Source organism: Parasteatoda tepidariorum, chromosome 3, assembly GCF_982258835.1.
Source record: "Parasteatoda tepidariorum strain Cologne lab strain chromosome 3, Ptep-v5.0, whole genome shotgun sequence".
NCBI classification, from domain to species: domain Eukaryota; kingdom Metazoa; phylum Arthropoda; class Arachnida; order Araneae; family Theridiidae; genus Parasteatoda; species Parasteatoda tepidariorum.
Window position 1 is genome coordinate 118769765 of NC_141757.1, and position 21067 is coordinate 118790831.

Here is a 21067-nt window from a genome sequence, read left to right on the forward strand (position 1 = left end):
TTGTTTTTCTCTTTTAGGATTTACCTTTGAAAGAAATACTTTGGAATTGTTCTAGTTGTCCTACCATAAATTCAGGTGATATAGCAAAGTGCATATCCTGCGACAGTCTCCGAGAAAATAAAAGTGCGTCAGGTAGGAGTTCTTAAATTCGTTTATTAATGTTTACGTTTTTTTTTATTTTTAAATGTTTCTCATCTTAAAAAGCATGCATCGTTTTATAAGAAATTTGTATTTTTACATAACTTAATTAAACCATAGTTCTAATAACCATATCATTTCCTTTTATGTTTAATTATTTCATCCATCTTATAAGAAATTATTAAACTATTTTCGCAGTGGCTTATTACATTTGGGGAACAGGAATTTCTCAGAGAACAGCTTTCCAGAACATTCTGACACTTCTCCAAAAGTTTTTTTTGTTTGAAATATCTCCCAAATTTTTTTGTTTTTGTTTATTTTTTTTTTATCATTTTCAATAACATTTAAATACCTTTTTCAGAATATTTTTTTCAGAAATTAGTTTTTACTTTGCTAAAATTTTTTGATAATGATTTTTGCTCTAACACAGAAAAAGTTCATTTGATATTACAGATTTCTTTAATGAACTAGCATATCTGTTAAAAATAAAAATATATTACAATAGTAAAAATTTATAAAACAAAATTTAAGATCCCTTTCATGAGCATATGAAATTCATTCACATTATTACGCCTGAATACATTAACGTTCTGCGACAATATTGTAGAATGTTACCGAGTTTTTGCAGTAAGATTTTTCTTTTAGGGAGTAAGAAATTTTGGTTTTCTTTTCTGCTGAAATCTTTGAAATGTTTTTTCTTTTCTGTAGAATTATATTCAAAAGACTCCTTTTTCCTGCATTGGAGGGGAAAGAGATGCTGTTAATTTTTTTATTCTTATTTAAGAGTGATGAAAAATAAAGTAAAAGATTTTCTTTTTATTTCTGAAATTTTCTTAATTTTTTTCTTCTTTTTCCTGTTGAATTAGTTTGAAAAGATGCCTTTCTCATGTATTGGAGGGAAATGAAATGCTCTAATTACTGGCTTCAAATTTTAATTTTATATATATATATATAGAATATTTTTAATATATTGCACACATGAAAATTTTTAGTCATGCATTTGAGTCTTCACTTTAACGCTCGCAACTTGTGCCAATTCCATTGTAAATGTGTGTAGTGTTTTTATAATTTTTTCTGTAATTATTGTCAGGAATTTTAACTTGGTTTTTTGAAACCCCAATGTCTTTCATTGCTCAGTTATTATTGATATTCTCGTGATTTTTTAAAAAATACTGATGTTATGGCATGCGAAATTCGAACAGCGGGTTCAAGAAATTGATCTTCCACACACTCAGTTTGCCCTGATATCCTCTTTAATCGATGCCGTGTTTCAATAGTTCTTTCGACAGTTATTGCTACTAAGTTTCAATTTTAAAAAGGCAAATCCCATTATATTTTATACAATTTACCAAATCTAAAAAACGAAATAACTATTGTGTTACCCTATACAAAATAGAGCTAATCATAATATTAGAATAAAAAAAATATTACATTTTCAATTAAAAAAGTTTTTATTTTATCCAATCATAGTTTTTTATTTTGTAAACACAAATGTTTTTGTTACTTTAAATTAGTAACATGTATATCTGTTATTATCATAAGTATCTCACAGAAAGATATTAGCACTAGAGAGGTTTGTGGCAGAAAGCCAGTAAAAATTCTGCCACAGGATTCTCCATTCCTAGCTTATACTGTTTTTGAATCAATAATAAAAAAAAAATTGGATTTGCTGCAAGTTTTTAATATATTCTTATCTCCCAATAAACCATTCATATAATTATTTTGTAAGATCTTTTTAGCACGTTTTAATGAATTCTGTACAAAAAATAATTGTGGGAATTATATTTTTAAAAATATTTGGAGTTTTGAAATTTATAAATGGTAGAAAAAATTATATTTATTAGCGTTATTTGCAGCCAACTATTCATTAGTTAACATTGTTAAACTTCTGAGCCAAGAAAAATCTGAAGCCCACTTTCTCTTAGGGCAGTGGTCGGCAAAGTGCGGCTCCAGAGCCGCATGTGGCTCTTTAGCTCCTTAAGTGCGGCTCTGGCGCAAATATCCACGGAAGGAGCAATAATATTTTCATTTTAAAAAAAACTTGGTAAGAAAAAATTACTTCTTATTTTGATAAATTAAAATTCTTCTATTTCATGGTAGACATTACGTCTCATCTAAATCAGCTTAATCGTAAACTACAAGGGAAAGGAAACTTAATTTTTTCGACGTTAGAAAAAGTAATAACATTCGAAAACAAATTATCCATTTTTGCTCTGGATTTTGAAAGGGAAACATCGTTTCACTTTCCGAGCCTGCTGAAGCATTGCTAAGAAAATAATTCCTCTATTGATAAACACCATTTTAAAACAATAATTTTAAATATGAGGGAAGCATTTCTCAGCTGGTTTCAGGAATTTAAAAACAGCAGAGCAACTTTAGCATTTGTCAAAAATCCTCTTAATGCTACGATAACAGAGTTGAAATTTTCTCCTTTTGAAATTGACATTGGTAGCTTTGAAACACAATTGCTGGATTTAAAAAATAAGGAGATACATGGCTGTCTAAATTCGAACGTTTTTGTGTTGAAATGGAAATATTGGAGTAGAAAAAATTTCATCTTAGTTCACAGCACAAGTGGTCTGCTTTGAATGACCTGGAGAAGGAAGACACGATCATTTTCAACGCTTGGAATAAATAGTATTCCTTACTCTTACGATCAGCTGAGAAAGCTTGCATTTGGTGCTCTTTCCCTTTTGGGTTCTACATATATATGCGAAGAAACTTTTTCAAGTATGAACATTGTCAAGAGTAAACCGAGAAGTCGTCTTATTGATGAGAACTTGGAATCATGCCTAAAATTAAAAACAACAACATACAAACCTGGCTTACTCAAACTTTCCAAGGAGATGCAAGCACATTGTTCGCATTAATAAATATTTATTAAGTATGAAATTTAGTTTTATTTAGTATACTACTTATTTAGTGTAATAAAAGTTTACTAAACAAGCAGATTTGGCTCCCAATTTTTTTAAAAATTGCTGTAATGTTCATATTTGGCTCTTTGGCTAATAAGTTTGCCGACCGCTGTCTTAGGGGAAGCAAATTAATGACTTTCGTAAATCAACCTTAATTTAAATTTAATTACTGCAATATTAGTTCTTAAATTTTTTTACTTAATTTTCTAACTCTTAAATTATTCTCTTAAAGAATTAAGTTTTATCTTTTAATTCCGACTCAAACTAAACAAAGTCAAAGCAATTTTCTAAAATATTTATATATTTCTTTTAACTCTTTAATTTAACTGAAATCAATATGAATTTCTATTTGATTTGATACTAATGTCAGGGAATATTATTTCAAGATTCTGCATTATTTTTTTTACATCTACTTTATTATTATTTTTTGAACTATCAATGCACACATTTAGTAAAAATAATACTACTAATAATCCCCGTGGCAGAATAGCGGCGACATCGTCGCAGAACATTGCAGAGTTTTTGCAGAAAGATTTTAGTCCCATTCGCATGATTTTGCCTTCTATCTTTATTTTGGAATTACTGCATGAATTTTACGATTTTTAATTTATGTACAAGTTTTAATTTACTATCGTTTAATTTATTTATGAATTTTAAATTTTGTAATAATTTACAAAATTAGAAAGGGGAAATAATTGGGGCGTTTTTCTACCTATGAAATGCAAGAAAGTGCCAATAATATTAGAATTTTAAAAAATATTACTTTTACAATTAAGATTTTCTATACGTTTTTATTCTATACTATCTTCTGTAAGCACAACGTTTCTGTTACTTTAATTTAGTAATTTTTATAATTGAAAGTATCTTAAAAATATATTATTAATGCTAGGGAAGTTTGTCTCAGAAAGCCCGAAATAATTCTGCCACAGGGCTAATAATAATAATTAAATGGAGAAAAAAAACTTTATAAATTATTATGAAAATAATTTAAATATTTTCCTATTGTAGAAAAAAGCTTCACTGACTTTTTTATTATTTTTCTTTCGTAATTTGCAAAACTGTGACAATTTCCCCATATTTTATTTAAGGTATAATATATTTATGGGTTTGCTATTATTATAAAGCAATCTTTTTAGTAAAATAAAATTACCTATAGTGTTATTGTGAAGAAGAAAAAAAATACGATATGGAATGTAAAAATTTGGACCTGCTGCACCATCAGATAGAAAATCTATATTAAGTTTGACCCCTGTATCGCAGCTGTCCTTACTGTTTAAAAACATGTAACGTAGGAATTAACAATTATTATTCATTAATAATTTTTATTTTGTGTAACCAAATTAAGAATTCCAAGAAATTAAAGTTTTCATAAAAGAATAACATGGAAAAATTCTTATTTAAGCTAAAATATAGTGATTTTTAGAAACATGTTTACTGAATACCTGTTGTATTTGAATACAATTAGTATTCTGTGGATTTCTAATTGTTTACTTTTCTTACCTAGATTTCCCATCAAAAGGAGCTGGTGATGTAAAATCTAAAGATAGCATTGCAAGTTTCAATATGCCTTCTACAACCAGTGCATCCAGTTCTCCATTTACTTTTGCTGCTGTTGCTTCATCTTCTACAACAACTGCTGCTATTCCTGCATCTTTAACAACTACTGCTGTTACTACATCTTTGACAGTTAATTCAGCAATTAGTGCATCTTCAACAACTAATGCTGCTAGTGTATCTTCTGCAATTACAACTACTGCTACTACCAGTACTGGATTTTCATTTGGTGCTACAACTAATGCACCTTCTGCTGGTACTTTTGTCTTTGGTGCCAAAAGTGAGCCTGTTTCTACAGCTTCATCACTATTTAAATTTGGCACAGGTAAAATTAAATATTTTGTGATCAAATTATATCTTTTTCTTCACATTTTCAAAGAAAAAAAATTTTTTTCTTCTTAATTTGCTTTACACAAGTAAAGAGTATAATCGATTCCCATTCATTTATTTGAAATTATTCCAAAAGAATTTTATAATATACTGCTCTGACCATATGAAATTAAACAAAAAATCATTATAAAAAATCATGTGTTATGTTTTAACTTTTTTTGCTAACTATAGAAAGCAAAAAATACATGTATTTGTAAAACTAGATTATATTTTTAAAAAAAAAAAATTCTTTTACTAAGATATATGTATAGAAATCTTGTTATCTAGTTTAATCAAGATCAAATCTTAATTAGATAACTAAATATTTGTATTAAGAGGTCACAGTACCCTTGCAACATTTTTTTTTAAATAAAGGTATAATCCTTCATTTTGTGGGTGCTTTACATGCTCATTTAACTTATAATCAATAATTTATCTTAAAAAAGTAATTAAACTGTTTAATTTTTTAAAAATTTAAAAAACAATTGAAAAAATTCGACATTTTTAAATCCCTAAGGCTTTTTTATTTTAACGTATTTTCAAAAAATGTTTTCTTCTTAATGATTACAATATTCATCTTAACAATTTTGTGTATTCATTTGTTGAAATAACAATTAGACTATTTTTTATAGATTATTGTGTAAAAAAGTAGCAAAAAAAAGGTCCTGTTAGATATACAGTGATACCTCGAGATACGAGTTTAATTCGTTCCGTAACCTTGCTCGTATGTCAATTTGCTCGTATCTCAAAGCAATTTTCCCCATTGAAATAAATTGAAATACCATTAATCCGTTCCTGCCCCAAAAATGCTACCTCCCAATTGTTTTTGTTACTTGTTTTTGAATAAGAAAAATGTATTTATAAATGACAAATATTGTATAAAAACATAATAAAAGAGAATGTAAAGCAAAAAAAACTGGTTTTATAAAGTGTACATACATATTTGTATTTTGGTCACTTAAGTGCAACTTACGCACAACTTGAATGCTACTGTATGCTTAATTTTAGTCGCTGCTTTTCTCTTCTCTGGTCTTCGCTTTTTTAGCCGGATTATAAAAAAAACTGTCTAAAGAGGTTTGTTCCTTCCTCCTTTTCAGAATGCTGCAGAAATGAGTTAGGCAAGTGTCATTAAATAGCTCCAATGTACGACCAGTTGCAACTTTTTCGGGGTGTTTCTTTTCCACAAACTGAAATTCTCTCCTACATTCCCAAGAACTCTTTTATCTCACTTGTAGAGATAACCTCCTCCACCTCTGGCTATTCCTCGAAACTAATTTCTTGCAGAAACCCCGAATGCTGCTGTAACTGTAACTCATGTAATTCCTCGGTCGTCAGTTCCTGAGAGTGCTCCTCAGTGAGCTCGTTCACGTCTCTCTCACCCATCAGCAGGTCCATGGATTTTCCCAGAGACACAATCTCCTCCTCCACTGGCACTTTGGGTTCGAAGCTACAGACTCAGGCGACAGCACAATTTTTGGCTACAGACTCACTCAGGCCACAGCTTCTTCCATGCAGAGGTCAAGGTCCTCGTTGTAACACTCAACCAGGCCTGATCAATATTCCGGAGGCATATCACGATGTTAAAGTGGTCCTTCCAGCCCTCTCGAAGGGTGAGGTTTGTGTTCTCTGTCACCTCAAAGCAGCGCCTGAGCAGGTGCCTAGTGTACAGCTTTTTAAAATTAGAAATCGCCTACTGATCCATGGGCTGCATGATAGGAGTGGTGTTAGGTGGTAGATAGAAAACCTTTATAAACTTAAACTCTTTGTGAATGTCATGTTCGAGGTTCGGTGGGTGAGCAGGAGCATTGTCGAGGACGAGAAGGGCTTGCATGGCCGTTCCTCGTATCTCAAAACAAAACTTCACTCGCTTGACAGCTCGTATCTCAAATAACTCGTATGTCAGGGCACTCGTATCTCGAGGTACCACTGTATATAACATGCTGTAAAAATTGTAATATCTCATAAAATGCTTATTTCATGTACAGTTCAAATAAGTGTATTATGATTGAGATAAAAAAGTTTACTTCAAAACTTTATCTTAAATAGAAGAAATTCCTTAGGGATTTAACTGAGATTAAAACACAAACTTATCTATGAGAAAACGCACTTTAAAGTCTGTCCGCTAAGCAAGTTTCTGTATTAGGGCAATCTAAAATCATTCATAACTTTTTTAAAAATTTAGATGGAGAGATGATTTTTTTTCAGTGCATTTGAAATAGTTTGAAGTTTTATTATAGGCAATAAAAAAATTTTTTTTTTGATGTTCTGGTCATTTTTTGGGCACTGTGACCCCTTAATGAAGAATTCCAAATATGCATACCTGCCAAGTTTCCTGTTTACCCGTATATTCCTAAATTTCTCCGTATTTGTTGAAGAAATTTAAAAAAAAAAAAAATAATAATAGCAATTGGTGGTAAAATACCGGGGTGATTGTGGTGGTCCGGAGGTACCCCGGAATTCCTGGTTTTTCATGTTATTGTTGCAGGTTAGAATTGGCAGCTTACCTTTCAGTTTTGTAGAAAATCGCAAATTAAATGGACAGGAATAAAAAGTTCTCCAAATAGTGATAAACGCTCTTTTTGTAGCAATCCTTATGCGTCAAGGATTCTGAAGGCGCCTGCCGGAGGTTAGGGGCAGTAGTGTAAGACTGGGGTAGGGGGTGCAGAGTGTGCGAGAGAGACAGAATTCGTTTCTTCTTTTTTTTTGTGTTCAGAAGGGGAGAGGAAATCATTACTGCTTGGCGAAAATTTTTATAATTAAAAGTAGAGGCTGTAGGTTTTTAGATTATAGTTGCACGCTGCACTACTAAGCAGCAAGTGTTAGAATTTTCCTTGGTGAAATATTTTTTGTTGTATATTCGGCATGCAAATAATTTTTTTTTTTAGTCATTTCATAAATCACATTTTTTATGAAGTTTTTAACAGAAAAAGTTGATATTAGTGATCTAGAAAAAAACTGCAAAAATAGATTTTGTTTTGAGTGGTTAATTAAAAAAGACATCTTGGAAGAAGAAATCAATGTGTGGTGTGGCAAGATTGTGATACGGTACATATTTCTGTATTACGTGCAATACATTAATGAAATATCACAATGAATGGTTTAAATCTTTGATGAATCATTTTGGAACAGTTATTCATTAAAAACGTCGTCAATCTGTTAGGAATTCCCAGATTTTAAATTCACTACTGATGAACCGTCTAACTCATACTGATGAACCGTGTACTGTCGATTTGGCCACACGAAAATCTAGGGCTGAAACTCTAGTTTTGTCATTTTTGGCTACATATTCAATTCCTTTTTCTTTAGCTCCACAAATTGTTGAGTTAACTAAAACATTATCACGTGATACCATGGCATTAAATTCATTAGACATTAGTTGAGCAACAGCATCATAGAAGTTAAAGTATGGACTTACCAAAACAATAAAAGAAAATCAGTACTAAGTATTTAAAAAATATTTTTTCCCTCAACATTGATGAGAGCACTAATAGAGCCTCTGAGTTTATTTATTGTTTTTTATTTTTAATAAAATATTTAGTTTTTACTTTAAATTAATTTTAAACTTTCTGTCAGTTTAGTTGCGCAATATAAGTACTCCGTGTAATAAAAATTATGAACAATTTTATAAACGTTTAAAAATTATATGTATGTTTTTATTACAATTGAAATGTAGTTAGTTGTGTAAAAAAAAAAGTGATTGTAAACATGGAACTATTTATTAAGTTTCATTGAAAACTAAAATTTCTTTTAATTTATCTAATAATTATTAGAATAAAAAATTTATTGACACTAATTCTATTAGAAATACATTCAGAACAAAAGCTTAATTTCTATTTATTATTTAATCAATTTTATTAATTAATTTTAACATGCAGTTCCAAATATGTGTTTAAAACTATTTGTATTTTACATATTGTATGTAAAATAATTGAGTTTTTACATATAAAATTTTCAGGGTTTATCACTGTCACAATCACCCCTGAAAATATCCATTGATGGCAAAAATACTCCTCTTATTTCTCTGCAAATGCTGCTATTGCCAGTTCTGCAGTATGTTGAAAGTCGAACCATAATAGCTCATTGGATAGAGCTTTCGCCTTCCAATGACGATTGAGATGGCTGATCTATACGAATTCCGCATCCAGCTTGCATCGACCACAGTGATGTAAAACATCCTCATTGGTAGACAGATCACAGGTTAGAGTCCTCTTGCCGTCAGGCTAACCGTTGGAGGATTTCATGGTTTTTCTTCTCCATGTAGCTCAAATGCGGACTAGTTCCATCAATAAGTCCTCCATGAATGCAAATTTCTCCCTATACTTGATCCAGGAATTCCCTTTTCTGAATTGGTTAAATTATTACAAGGCTACGGAGTTGATCATTAGTAGTCGAAAACACAAAATTGGATTGGCTGTTCCACAATGGTTATAAAATAAAATAATTTAAGTAAATATAAATGGTTTTAAAAAAGTCTTTAGATTAAGATTTATATACACTGTATTAAGATTTATATTTTGAAATTTTTCACAATCTAGAAAAAATGTTCCATAAAATTATGCTTTTTTAACAAAAAAAAAATTAAATTGAGCATAAATATTTTTTAAAAGAGGCATTGGGATCTTAGATTGAACTCAGGTTATAAATTAACTTTATATAAATATTTTTATTAATTTTTTTTGTAGCCACTCTTTCTACTTCTAAGCCTTCAACAACTGGCTTTGAAAATAACTTGTCTGCAGCTGCTGTTGCGCCCTTCCAGTTTGGTAAATCATCTGTTGCAACGACAACTGCTCCCACATTCGGAGCTGCTAGTAACACTTTTACATTTGGAGCAGCTAAAAGTGAATCAAACAATTCTATCAAACCTACAGTTTCTTCATCTCCTGCATTTGGTACTTCACAATCAGTGTTTGGCACTGCTGTTAGTAATGCAATGTCTACCTTTGGGACATCTGGAGGACTGAACCTTGCTGCTCCGACTGTCTCCAAAACAAATCCTCTTTTCCAGTTTGGAGCTAATGTAAGTCTGTACTTCATATTCTTATATTCTTTTTAGTATTTTACAAGGTGTAAAAATGTGGTTTCCTTATTAAATATAACATGTTTAAAAATAAACAATTACATACATGCCAACTTTTACGCATTTGGCGTAAAATTTTATTTCTATATTTAAAGTGGTAGTAAAATGTATGCTTTCTATATATTCCTTGTATTTATAAACTTAATTTATTATCTTTTTGACCACCAATATTTTTAAGCGTCTATATTAATGTGTAATAGTGTCACAAGTGTGCATCAGCTTTTTCAAAATACAGCGTATGTTTCTACCTAAAATTTGTAATTCAAATTCTATTTTGCTACCACTGGGGAAAATCTTCCTTGAAACAATTAAAAGTTGGCAGGTATGCAATTATGTAATCCTATCAGCATAATTTCTCTTAGAGAAACTTGTTAAGTTTAAAATTTATATTATAGTAGAATATATTTTCTTAACTTACTTTTTTATTGATTTAAATTGCTAGAAATATTTCAATGTAAATTTTTTTTTAGTTCATGTTGCACAAAATTTTGATGATAATGATATGATCTTAAAAGGTTTTTTTTTTTATTATATGTAATTTGAAAAATATATATGTTTTTAATTTTTGGATTAATTTTTAGCTTACATGTTTAAAAACCTATCCCTAAACATTACAAAAATTCCAGTACTGCCACCTGGTGTATAGATGAAGAAATAAACATGATTCCCAACAAAAGAAATAGATTGTTCATATCTTTTTGGCACATTACTGATGTTGAACCCTACTGCCCAGAAATATCACAGGCGCAAGAAATAGGGGATGGAACTACACCCTGTCAATCCGACAGGAGTGAAAAGATAGTGGTTAATGTTTGAAAGAATAAATCTTTATTTTTAGTTAATATGCAAAAAATTTTATTAGAAATAGCTGTTTAATTAAAAATTATCCATCTATTTGTTTTACCACAAATCATTCGTTAAAGGTTCCTATAAGCCAGAGAAAACACAAAATATCTAATTTGTATTCTCCCCCTTGGATTTAATATTCGCTGAATAAAGAATTGTACGGTTTTGCAGCAAATAAGTGATAGTATTATTATTTATGTAAGTAACCTTGGAGGTTAAAAGTATTAGTTACAATATCTATTATAATTTAATGCAAATATTATACTGTTAAGTGGTTAAATCGAAATATAAATTTGTTCAAAATAATAAATTAACATTTCCTTACTTCAAATAACTTTTTAGATTTTATGCATTGAATAACAGTTTTTGTATGCAAATTAGAGTGTTAAAAATTCAATAGAGAAATTTTTTTAAAAGAGACTTGGAAAAATGAGAATATTCTTTTTTGTTGTAGCTGTCATTAAGCTGAATTTGAAATATTTTATAAATAACTTAATTACAGTCTTAGCTTAACCTAATACTAATAATTTTTTATTATTTGAACACAAAAGTTGATTTAAAGCATTTTTGTAGGCTCCATCTGCTGAAGCATCTTGGGAATGTTCTAGTTGCCGTGTGAAAAATAATAGTGATAAAACTACATGTTCATCTTGTGGTACTCTTCGACAAGAGAAAAGCATTTCAGGTAATAGTCTCCTTTCAAAATTTAATATTGTATTTATTGAGTAGCATGCACTGATAGTTTAGATCAGGAATCGTAATGATTTTTGCATCACGATATTTCATTACATTTAGTATTGCTCGAGTTTGAATTCTTGCACATTTTGGGTATTTGATTTATTAGGGCAATTATTCTTGTAATAAACTCAATCCTCTGTATTCTAACAAATAAAGTGTCAGAAAATGATATAAAATTGACTAGTTATCAATAATAAATTGTATATATCTAAAAAAAAATTAATAAATCATATCAATAACACGATACAAATCATCAGTAACAAGACACCACATTGAAAAAATTAAAAAAGAAGAAAAGGCAGAACAAATTGCAGCTGTAATTTAAATACATTAAATCAAGATGCAAATGGTGTGAATATTCATTAAAATCTTTATGAACAAAAAATATAAATGGCAGGGAGTGGGAAATATGTGCCATTTATTAAATCTTCTCCGAATCCTGTCACAAAATGTTGAATAACTTATTTTGATATATATTAAATTTTTTAGTTAAACTTTAATAACAGTAAGTGTTTTTTAGTGCCACTGCTAGTTATCTTAAATGTTTTACATAAATAAGACACAACTAGAAAAATCAGTCCTAGTCTGTTTAAAAAACAAAAACAAATTAAGGTATATTTTAAACTAAATGCTTGATTAAGTGTCTTAAGTGAGTTTCAATCATATCTTAGCATTGTATGAGTTAAACTGATTTTATTTTATAATTAGATATAACCCAAATACTATTTTTGTCTTGCTTTATCAACTTAATTTGACAAAATGAATTTAATTACCAGGTTTTACATTCAAAGGAACCAATGATGCAAAATCAAACACCAGTGCCCTAAATTTCAAAGCAGTCGCTACAACAAGTTCTCCCTCAAGCGGATTTACATTCAATGCCCCTTCAACAACAACTGCTGCTTCAACTGGTTTTACATTCAGTGCAACACCTGCATCTTCTACTGGTAATTTTGTGTTTGGAGCAAAAAGTGAGGCAACTACTGCATCAACACCATCTTTTGCATTTGGTTCTGGTAAGAAATTAATTAAAATAAATTATTTACTGTTTTTTAATCAGATCATTTGCGTGTAATTAAGCGATCCAATTGATGCAAAAGTGTGAACTGCTGTTATAATACTAAGTGTCACTTTTAAGTTTAAGAGAAATATGTACTAGTGTAAAATAATGAATTAGGAATCCTCAATGGAACTTTTAAAATTGTAAAGCAATTCTACTTTTGCTACTTTCAAATTTTATAGCGAAAATTAATACACTTAAAATAATAATAGTTAAATACATTTAAATTAAAAGATGTTAAGGATGTAACTTGTTTCTTGGCAGATCAATACTATTTGAGGTAAGAAAACAGACCAAAACGAAACAGCATGAAAACAGTAAAATTTAAAAATAATTGATTTTTATTTTCTTTATATTAAGTGGAAAGAAAATTTTTTAAAATTTGTTCTTTTACAAAAAAAGTGCATTTAATGCATGTAATTTATTAACGTCTTTAGAATTTTGTATCACGTCTCTATATCAAAACCTTCAAAAATTTGAAGTGAAAAAAAAAACAGCTACAAAGTTTGAAATTTTTTTCTTGAATTCTTTGCTCTATAGTAAACCATTTCACCAATATAATGCTATACTTTTATTTTAAATTTGTTAACAATTAATAAATGCTATTACTTCTTATGATTAATAAATATTTAGGACAATTTTATTTTATTCTTTTTTTTTTTTTAATGAAATCTAATATCATTGATAATAAATCATTTGTTTTCCCAAATACCAAATTGTTGCTATTTTTAGTCCAGTTGATTGAAAATTTTGCATTTGGCCAAATGAGAACATATCTATAACATCCTTTGAATGTATTAAGTTATTTTTTGACAATGTTTTATATCCAACAAAAAAGCTAATTTAATTATAATTTTAAAATTAAACAAAAAAAAATTTCTTAAAACAGGAAAAAATATGTATATGATATAGATTTTGTTATATCTATTGTAAATTTTATTATTGTATTGTGTAAGAATATAAATTATATTTAAAAAATATGCTTAAATGTTATATCTGTGCAACTACTATTTCTGATTATCAAAATGTCGTTGATATAAATGTTAGTTGTGTTATCAGTGGCAGTCGTTTTTATGAATATTTTAGTCTTATTATTTCTATCATGCAAAAGGATAAATATTAATATGTTTTAAAAATTTACAAATGTTCTTTCATAGGAAGTGCTTCAACTGCCAAGCCTTCAATTACTACCTTTGAAAATAATTTATCATCAACTCCAGCTGTGCCATTTCAGTTTGGAAACCAGCCTACTATTGCAACTAGTGCACCCACTATTGGATTTGGTGGAGCTGCTAGTAGTGCTTTTGCATTTGGAAATAAACCAGAAACTGTTAACTCTCTTCAACCAGCAGCTAGTTCTACTCAAATGCCTGTGCCTGCATTTGGTAGTGCACCTACTCAGCCGATGTTTGGAAATTCAACAACTCCCGCTTTTGGAAAACAAGCTCCAGGGGGTTTCAATTTTGGTCTCCCCACTTCTTCCAACTCAACTCCTGTCTTCCAGTTTGGAGTGGTAATATGCTTTTAGTTGTCGTACATTTTCTTAAATTAGAATTAAATATATAAGAAATATAAAAGTGAGGGGAAAAAAAACGAGGGGAGAGTTTTTTTTTTGTTGTTTTATTAAAAAGTATTTTAAAAAAATGTACGTGATATAAGTCTTTTTTTACTGGCAGAATGGCTTCAGAATCAGAGAATTTTATCACTTTGGAAAAAGTTCGGAAATGTCAGGGAATTTAATTATCCAAAATTAATTTCCCGAAAAATTCGGGGGAAATAAATTACAGTGAACTCTCACTTATGCACCGGTGTAAGGGGCCAAGAGAAAAAAGCGCATAAGTGAAAAACTTCAAAATTCTAACAATAATAAATGTGTTTCTAAAGATAAAATGTTAAAATTTATACTACTTTGGTATTTACTATAATTATACAAAGAAAAAATTTAACATACCTTAAGACAATTTATTTTCTTACAAAATAATCTTAATACATGTTTGTATTTGTTTTTGACGACATTATTCAAAAACTGTTTTTTTCCAGCTCATATAAATGGGATAAGGGGGAGTTTCAGAAGCAAAATTAAATAGTAAGTAGTCGGGAATAGTGTCTAAAGCTTTCAATACTGCTGTGTGATTTGAAGGAACTTTATCATCTCGTCAGTATCATTCACCACGTTCCCATCGTTCACAAGTGTTAGTTAGATATAAATGAACAGTTCTTCACAAACAATTTGAGTTTTATGGAAGGGGGTGAAACATCATATGATAAATTTCTAAGAAAAGTACTTGACGTCATAATATGCTGCACAGTAAGTTGTTCAAGTGCTTCTGTCACTTCTGTCTGATCACCTCCTTTTATTTATTCATAATGTCCATGTGACTGCAAGTAAGTGATCGTGGTCTCTTTCATCTTTCGTATTCCAGGTGTCTTTTTTTTCTAGAAAACAGCATGGAAGTAAAACTAACCTCTGGACAAGAGGAATGGTCATTTTCTAAAAGATGAATGGGCATTCATTGTTGTTGGTGTAACAGATAAGACACCCTATTCAAAATTCTAGAAAGAATGTCTTTCCAGAAACAGCAAAAATGAAAAGGTCACAGGGGGAAGCAAATTCAATAGAATCTAACATTATATATTCTTTTTATCTGTAACAAGGATTGCTTATTTGCTTCATTTTTAATTTTAAACATTTCTTTTTAAAAAAGAAAAAATATTTAAAGGATTAAAAAATTAAAATGTTAGCCTAAAATTTCGGCGCATAATTGACAAATTTATTCTTAGAGCGACCCATAAATGAAGTATGTTTATCAGTATTTTCATATCTAATGTACTGGGACCTATAAAAATGGTCGTATAAATGAAAAAGGTGCATAAAAGAGGTGGTGCATAAGTGAGAGGTCACTGTAATTTGAGTTTTCCACCTGCCCCCCCCCCTCTCTGAAAAAAAGAGGTCCTGCTGTACTTTTTTAATTTTCTAACTCTTCTAGCAAATATAAGTGCTTTGTTGTATATTTTGCGTCTAAAAATAACATATAAGTGAAATGTTAATAACTAGAACCCGGATTTTGATGTCCTATAAAATCTCAATTAATGCCCTTAAAAAGTGCAAAAAATGCACTTACAAACTGCAAAAAATGCCCTTAAAATGCGAAAATTGCGCTAAAAATGCCTTATGACATGACTTAAATAGAAGTAAAAATATTGAACTAAAACAATGTCTTACTCTTTAAAATTATTATGAGTCGTTTCAAAAAATATAAAGCAATGCAATATTTGTTCTACGTTCATTAAAGTTTAAAAAATGTTTTATATCCTAAAATAACAAAAAAAAAGGAAAATGTATTGACTCCAAAACATTTTCATTTTGTATAGAAACTTAAATGAATATAACAACTTCCATCTCTCTCATAATATTACTAAATATCAGAATTACAGTGGATTATTAATTTTTTTTTAAAATTTTGAAATGTAAAGGAGCGTCTTTTGTCTGAAAGCAAATTTTTATACCAGAAGAAGCTTCTTTCAGCGTCTACTGATGTTATTGGTGCGTATTTGAAAAGGACGGTCACACTTACTGACAATTCTTCTTCAATTTGAAAAGATATTGCTTCATCTTTTAATATCCTAGAGATTTTCTTCATTGTTTGGAAGCCAGTGTAATAATCAAAAATAATAAAAATTAGAAAAACATTAACAAAAAATTTAAAAAATTCTTTAAAATGCAAAATACGTCCCAAAATTTAAAGAAAATGCCCTATAAATCACAAAAAATGCTCTAAAGGACAAAAAATGTCCAAAAATGCAAATGTCATCAAAATCTGGGCCTTATTAATAACAAAATATATCTGACCAGATAGAGAAATCCTAGAAGTTTGATTTAGACAATCTGGAAAAGTCATATTTCCCAGTTCAGGGTTTGTGGATACCTGGATTGAATGTTTAACCTCAATACCCAATTTTGTAAAATTTATCTCTGAAAAATATCAACAGAAAAACCAGTAATCAAATTTCACAATAGGTTTTTTTCTTGTACATTATTTCGAGTAATGTAACTTTGAAGTTGTGGTAATCTGAACTTCTTTCTATCGGAACTTATCTGAAACTAAACTGCAATAGTAAATTCTTGGTGTTAATAATTGCTGCTTTTTTTTTTTTTTAATTTGCATACCTATAAATTAATGTTTTTATATGCTTACTAAATTTTCTTTTTTCAGGAAAAGAAGCAAGCCACGCCACAATCAGGATTCTCTTTTGGTACTCCTTCTCAGGACGCCATGAATCAGAATTTCCAACCTCAATTTAATATTAGTACTCCGCAATCTTTCAATTTTGGGGCTACTTCTTCAGCCGGACCATTTCAGTTTGCGTAAGTATACTTCTGTAAAAGTATAAAGTGTACTGCTTCTTCCTTCAAATAACATGTATTTCTTATGTATTAAATCATTTTTATTTACTTATTTGTGCATGAGTTTTTTTTCTTCATATCTTATTATTTAATGAATATGATTGCAATTTGTCAAAATGCTCTGTTTGATTATTTTTCCACAAATACTTAGTTTATAAATTAATTTTTCATTCATTTACATGTATATTTTTAAATTAGTTTCTATACTATTTCTACTTTCTTTTTATTTATTTATTTCAAATTAATGCTAAAGCTTTAAAATAAAGTATCATCAAATGGCAGACTGGGTTGAAAATAAATGCAAAAAAATTTATTCTTTAATTAGAAATTACTTATATTTAAACACAACAGTTTTGATAGGCTTCAAAACATGTATTTATTAAATTTATTATACTAGTTCACTAAATTTATGAATAAAAATAAAATTAAACATTTACTTTTAATTAACTTTTTAATTTCTCTAAATGGTTGTGTGACTTTCTATCCTAGAAGATTTTTGTCTACTTTAGCTATTTTTCTGTCAAAGGAAAGTGTTCCCACAACAGCCCTTTGTTGTGCAGGAGGTTAAAGCTCCACAATTTTGTGACCAGCGGCATGATTATGGCACTGTGATCAAAACTGTGCACAGGCTGCCCCCCCCCCCCCCCCCCCGACAAGCTGGTACCCATCGATCTGAAATTGTCTGGGCTTCAACCCACCACCAGGGATCATGGGTGCAAGTCTTCCGTCCCCAGGACGGATTTCCGTCTTTCGAAAGTGTCCGCGGATGGAAGTAAGACGGAAACAAGACTGACTCGAAGACGGAAATAGGAATTTTTTTTTTCTGTCCTTACAAATATTTTTTAGGTCTACGTTATTGGTCTACTTTCTTTGTTGTTATTTTACAGGGATGAAAGACTTCCGCAGAAATCCGCTTTTTTTCTCCCAATTTTCAAAAATTTCCGACCATGTTCCAAAAACTAAAATTTTTGGAGAGTTCAACTAAAGAACCCAAGCCGCCCAAACGATAGTTGGATTACCGCGACTTCCGCTATAGAGTGGAAAGGAGTCTAAGCGTTTCGTTTCTGACCACCGTTATTTGATTTCTTTTGTTTGGCTGATTTTCCGAATTTTAAATGTTAGGAACTGCTCCGGAATTTGCTAAAATTGCGATTTTTAATCAGACGATTTTAATATCAATCATCGATTTTCGTATTTAACTGATTTAAAAGTTACGTGCTGCGATTTTTTTTTTACGCTATTTAAAACTCGTACTAGCAATTCCTATTCACTCAATTTAAATATTCAATATCGCGCTTTGTGTTTAAGCGTTTTTAAAACCCAATATCTTGATTTGTATTCTTGCGAGTTTAAAATCCGTCACAATTCGTATTCACGCATTTTTGAATCCAATATTTCAATTCATTATCACGCAGTTGTATCGTTTTTCGTATTTGTACGCTATTTAAAAACTACTCATTGCAATTCGTTTTGGCGTGATCTAAAAATTATGCATCGTTATTCTTAATTACGCGATTTAAAATTCAATATCACAATTTGTATTTAAGCGGTTTTAAAACCCAATATCGCTATTTGTATTCTCGCGAGTTTAAAATACAATGTCGTGATTCGTATTCACTCATTTTTAAATCCAATATTTCGATTCATTATCACGCAGTTGTAATATCAGATATCGTTTTTCGTATTTGTACGCTATTTAAAAATTACTCATTGCGATTCGTATTCACGTGATCTGAAAATTCTGCATCGTGATTCTTAATTACGCGATTTAAAAATTCAATACCGCAATTTGTACTTTCGTGGTTTTAAAATCCAACAGCGCGATTCATATTCACGTGATTTTAAAATCCAAAATCTCGATTCTTATTCGCGCAATTATAAAATCCAATATCGCGATTCATGTTCACGCGATTTTAAAATCCAACCTCAGAATTCATATTCAAGTGATTTTATATTCCAAAATTGCGATTCATATTCACGCAATATTAAAATCCAATATCGTGATTTGTATTTTCGTGTTTTTAAAATCCAACAGCTTGATTCATATTTGCGCGATTTTAAAATCCAACCGCACCATTCATATTCACGCGATTTTAAAATCCAATATCGCGACTCATATTCACGCGATTTTAAAATCCAATATCGTGATTCTTCAAAGAAGTAGAAGTAAGTTTTTTCTTGAATTAGTTACTGTAAAGATGTGGTATATGTTTCATTAGTAAGCAATTTAATAGTTGTGCCTTCCTATAATTGCTTAATTTTTTTTGATATGGTAGTCAAAATTTTAAAATTCTATTTCAGAAAAATTTGAAGTTAACTGTCTAAATGCTTCTGCCACTTTAAATATTAAATAAGAATCTCCCAGCATAGTTAAAAGTTGCTTTTATAATTCTCAGTATCATATAGAGCACCCCCCCCCCTCCCCGTCCTCCCAGTGACCTGCTTTAACAGTTTTTACCAAAAGACAGATGAATAAATATTTTTTTTACAGTATTTAAACTTGATGTATTATGGTAAAGCTTTCTTAGATAGTTTGCATATGTCGAGGGGGTATTGTGCATGTTAGGTATTTCAGTCAAAAAATTTTCAGTCTTGGCCTTTTTTCCAACTTGCACCCATGCCAGGGATGAACCTCAGTTCTTCACAATCACAGTTCAGTGCCTTAACTATTGAGCCATCGCGACTCTGTTATATGTTTGTTTTGTATTTTGGGATTTTGACTTTTTTTGACAATTCAGGAAATTTCTGCATATTACGAAAGGAGTAGTTTTTGTATTTATTTCCCAGCTCCAGAAAAAAATTTAACTTTGCTCATCCTTTTCCTCCTTAATGCTGAAGTGTTAGTGATTCAAAATAATCTGAAACTTATGTTTTCACCAAAAAGTTTTTTATTTTTCTTCACAGATCCAATCCAGTTTCACGATTTTGATCTAACACAAAGTTTTAAAAAATATAGAAAGACTGTAGTGTTTAAAATCGAATTCCTTTTAAAAGAAGAGATTAGATGTTGCTAATTATAAATATTATCATTTCTACAAAAAAATTTTAAAAATCTTAAATCTAAGGAGATTAAACCATTTCTATTTGAACCATTGTAACGTTGTGTCTTCTTAACGAATAAAATTACTTTCTCATTATGTCACACAACCAGTGTTCCTAATTTGAATTTTTTTCAAGTACAGTACAATATTTTTCAAAAATAGGTAATAGTTGATTTTGTTATGATTATTAACAGGGTGTTATTTGTATTGGTGGAAAATTTTAACTTTTAAGAGGCCCGTACTCTCCTGACGGCCGTACTCAACTATTAAAAGGGCCATGTAACGTCTAAATATGCTTTTAATCCTTTTTATGTAATATTTACAAATAAACTGATGATGGATCTTTACTATCTCTTATTCATTTACATACTGGAGGGCTCTAATACTTTTTTCTTTCTCAAAGTTTATATTAAATATTTTTGATCTAAATAATATGGTGTTTATCATTCTGTTCACTTATATCTGAATATTTTTATTTTGTTCTATTAAGTTTTAATGAAAATTATTTTATTTATATTTCAGAGCAAGTAGTGACAGTTCTCAAGCAACATCAGCAGGGCCACGTAAAATTCGAAAAGCTTTCAGACGAATGAAATAGCAAGTTACAAACAATGCTTCAAGCTTTTAATAGAAGAATTTATATAAAAATAAACAAACCACGAGGTGCCTGAAAGCCGTACAGTTGTGGAATTTTATTTTTAACGTGACATAATGCAAAGAAATACACACAAAGACATACTGGAATTTTTTAACATTCAAACAGAAGACATAAATGAATTATACTTGTTACAAATTCCACCTCTTTGACGGTACACATACACACACTGCGTTCCATATCAGTCGCGTGTGTACAATTGTGAAAGAAATTTTAGATTTCTTCACGCAAAGAATTTGTTAATTGTAAATAAACTGCATTGCTTT

At 29.8% G+C, this 21067-nt stretch overlaps 1 protein-coding gene across 5 annotated transcripts in view; it reads left to right on the forward strand.

Moving 5' to 3' along the window:
- Positions 1–21067, forward strand: part of LOC107449794 (uncharacterized) — a 65147-nt gene extending 44080 nt beyond the window's left edge. For 3 of the 5 annotated variants that reach the window (XM_016065455.5, XM_071184567.2, XM_043042344.3), the window contains 8 exons: positions 18–132; positions 4558–4932; positions 9659–9996; positions 11476–11587; positions 12417–12656; positions 13858–14213; positions 16915–17066; positions 20669–21067. In XM_016065455.5, coding sequence (XP_015920941.2) covers positions 18–132; positions 4558–4932; positions 9659–9996; positions 11476–11587; positions 12417–12656; positions 13858–14213; positions 16915–17066; positions 20669–20744 — 1764 coding nt within the window. In that variant the 3' untranslated portion in view covers positions 20745–21067. The remainder of the gene's footprint in view (positions 1–17; positions 133–4557; positions 4933–9658; positions 9997–11475; positions 11588–12416; positions 12657–13857; positions 14214–16914; positions 17067–20668) is intronic. The other 2 variants (XM_016065467.5, XM_016065459.5) reach the window with 2 other exon arrangements.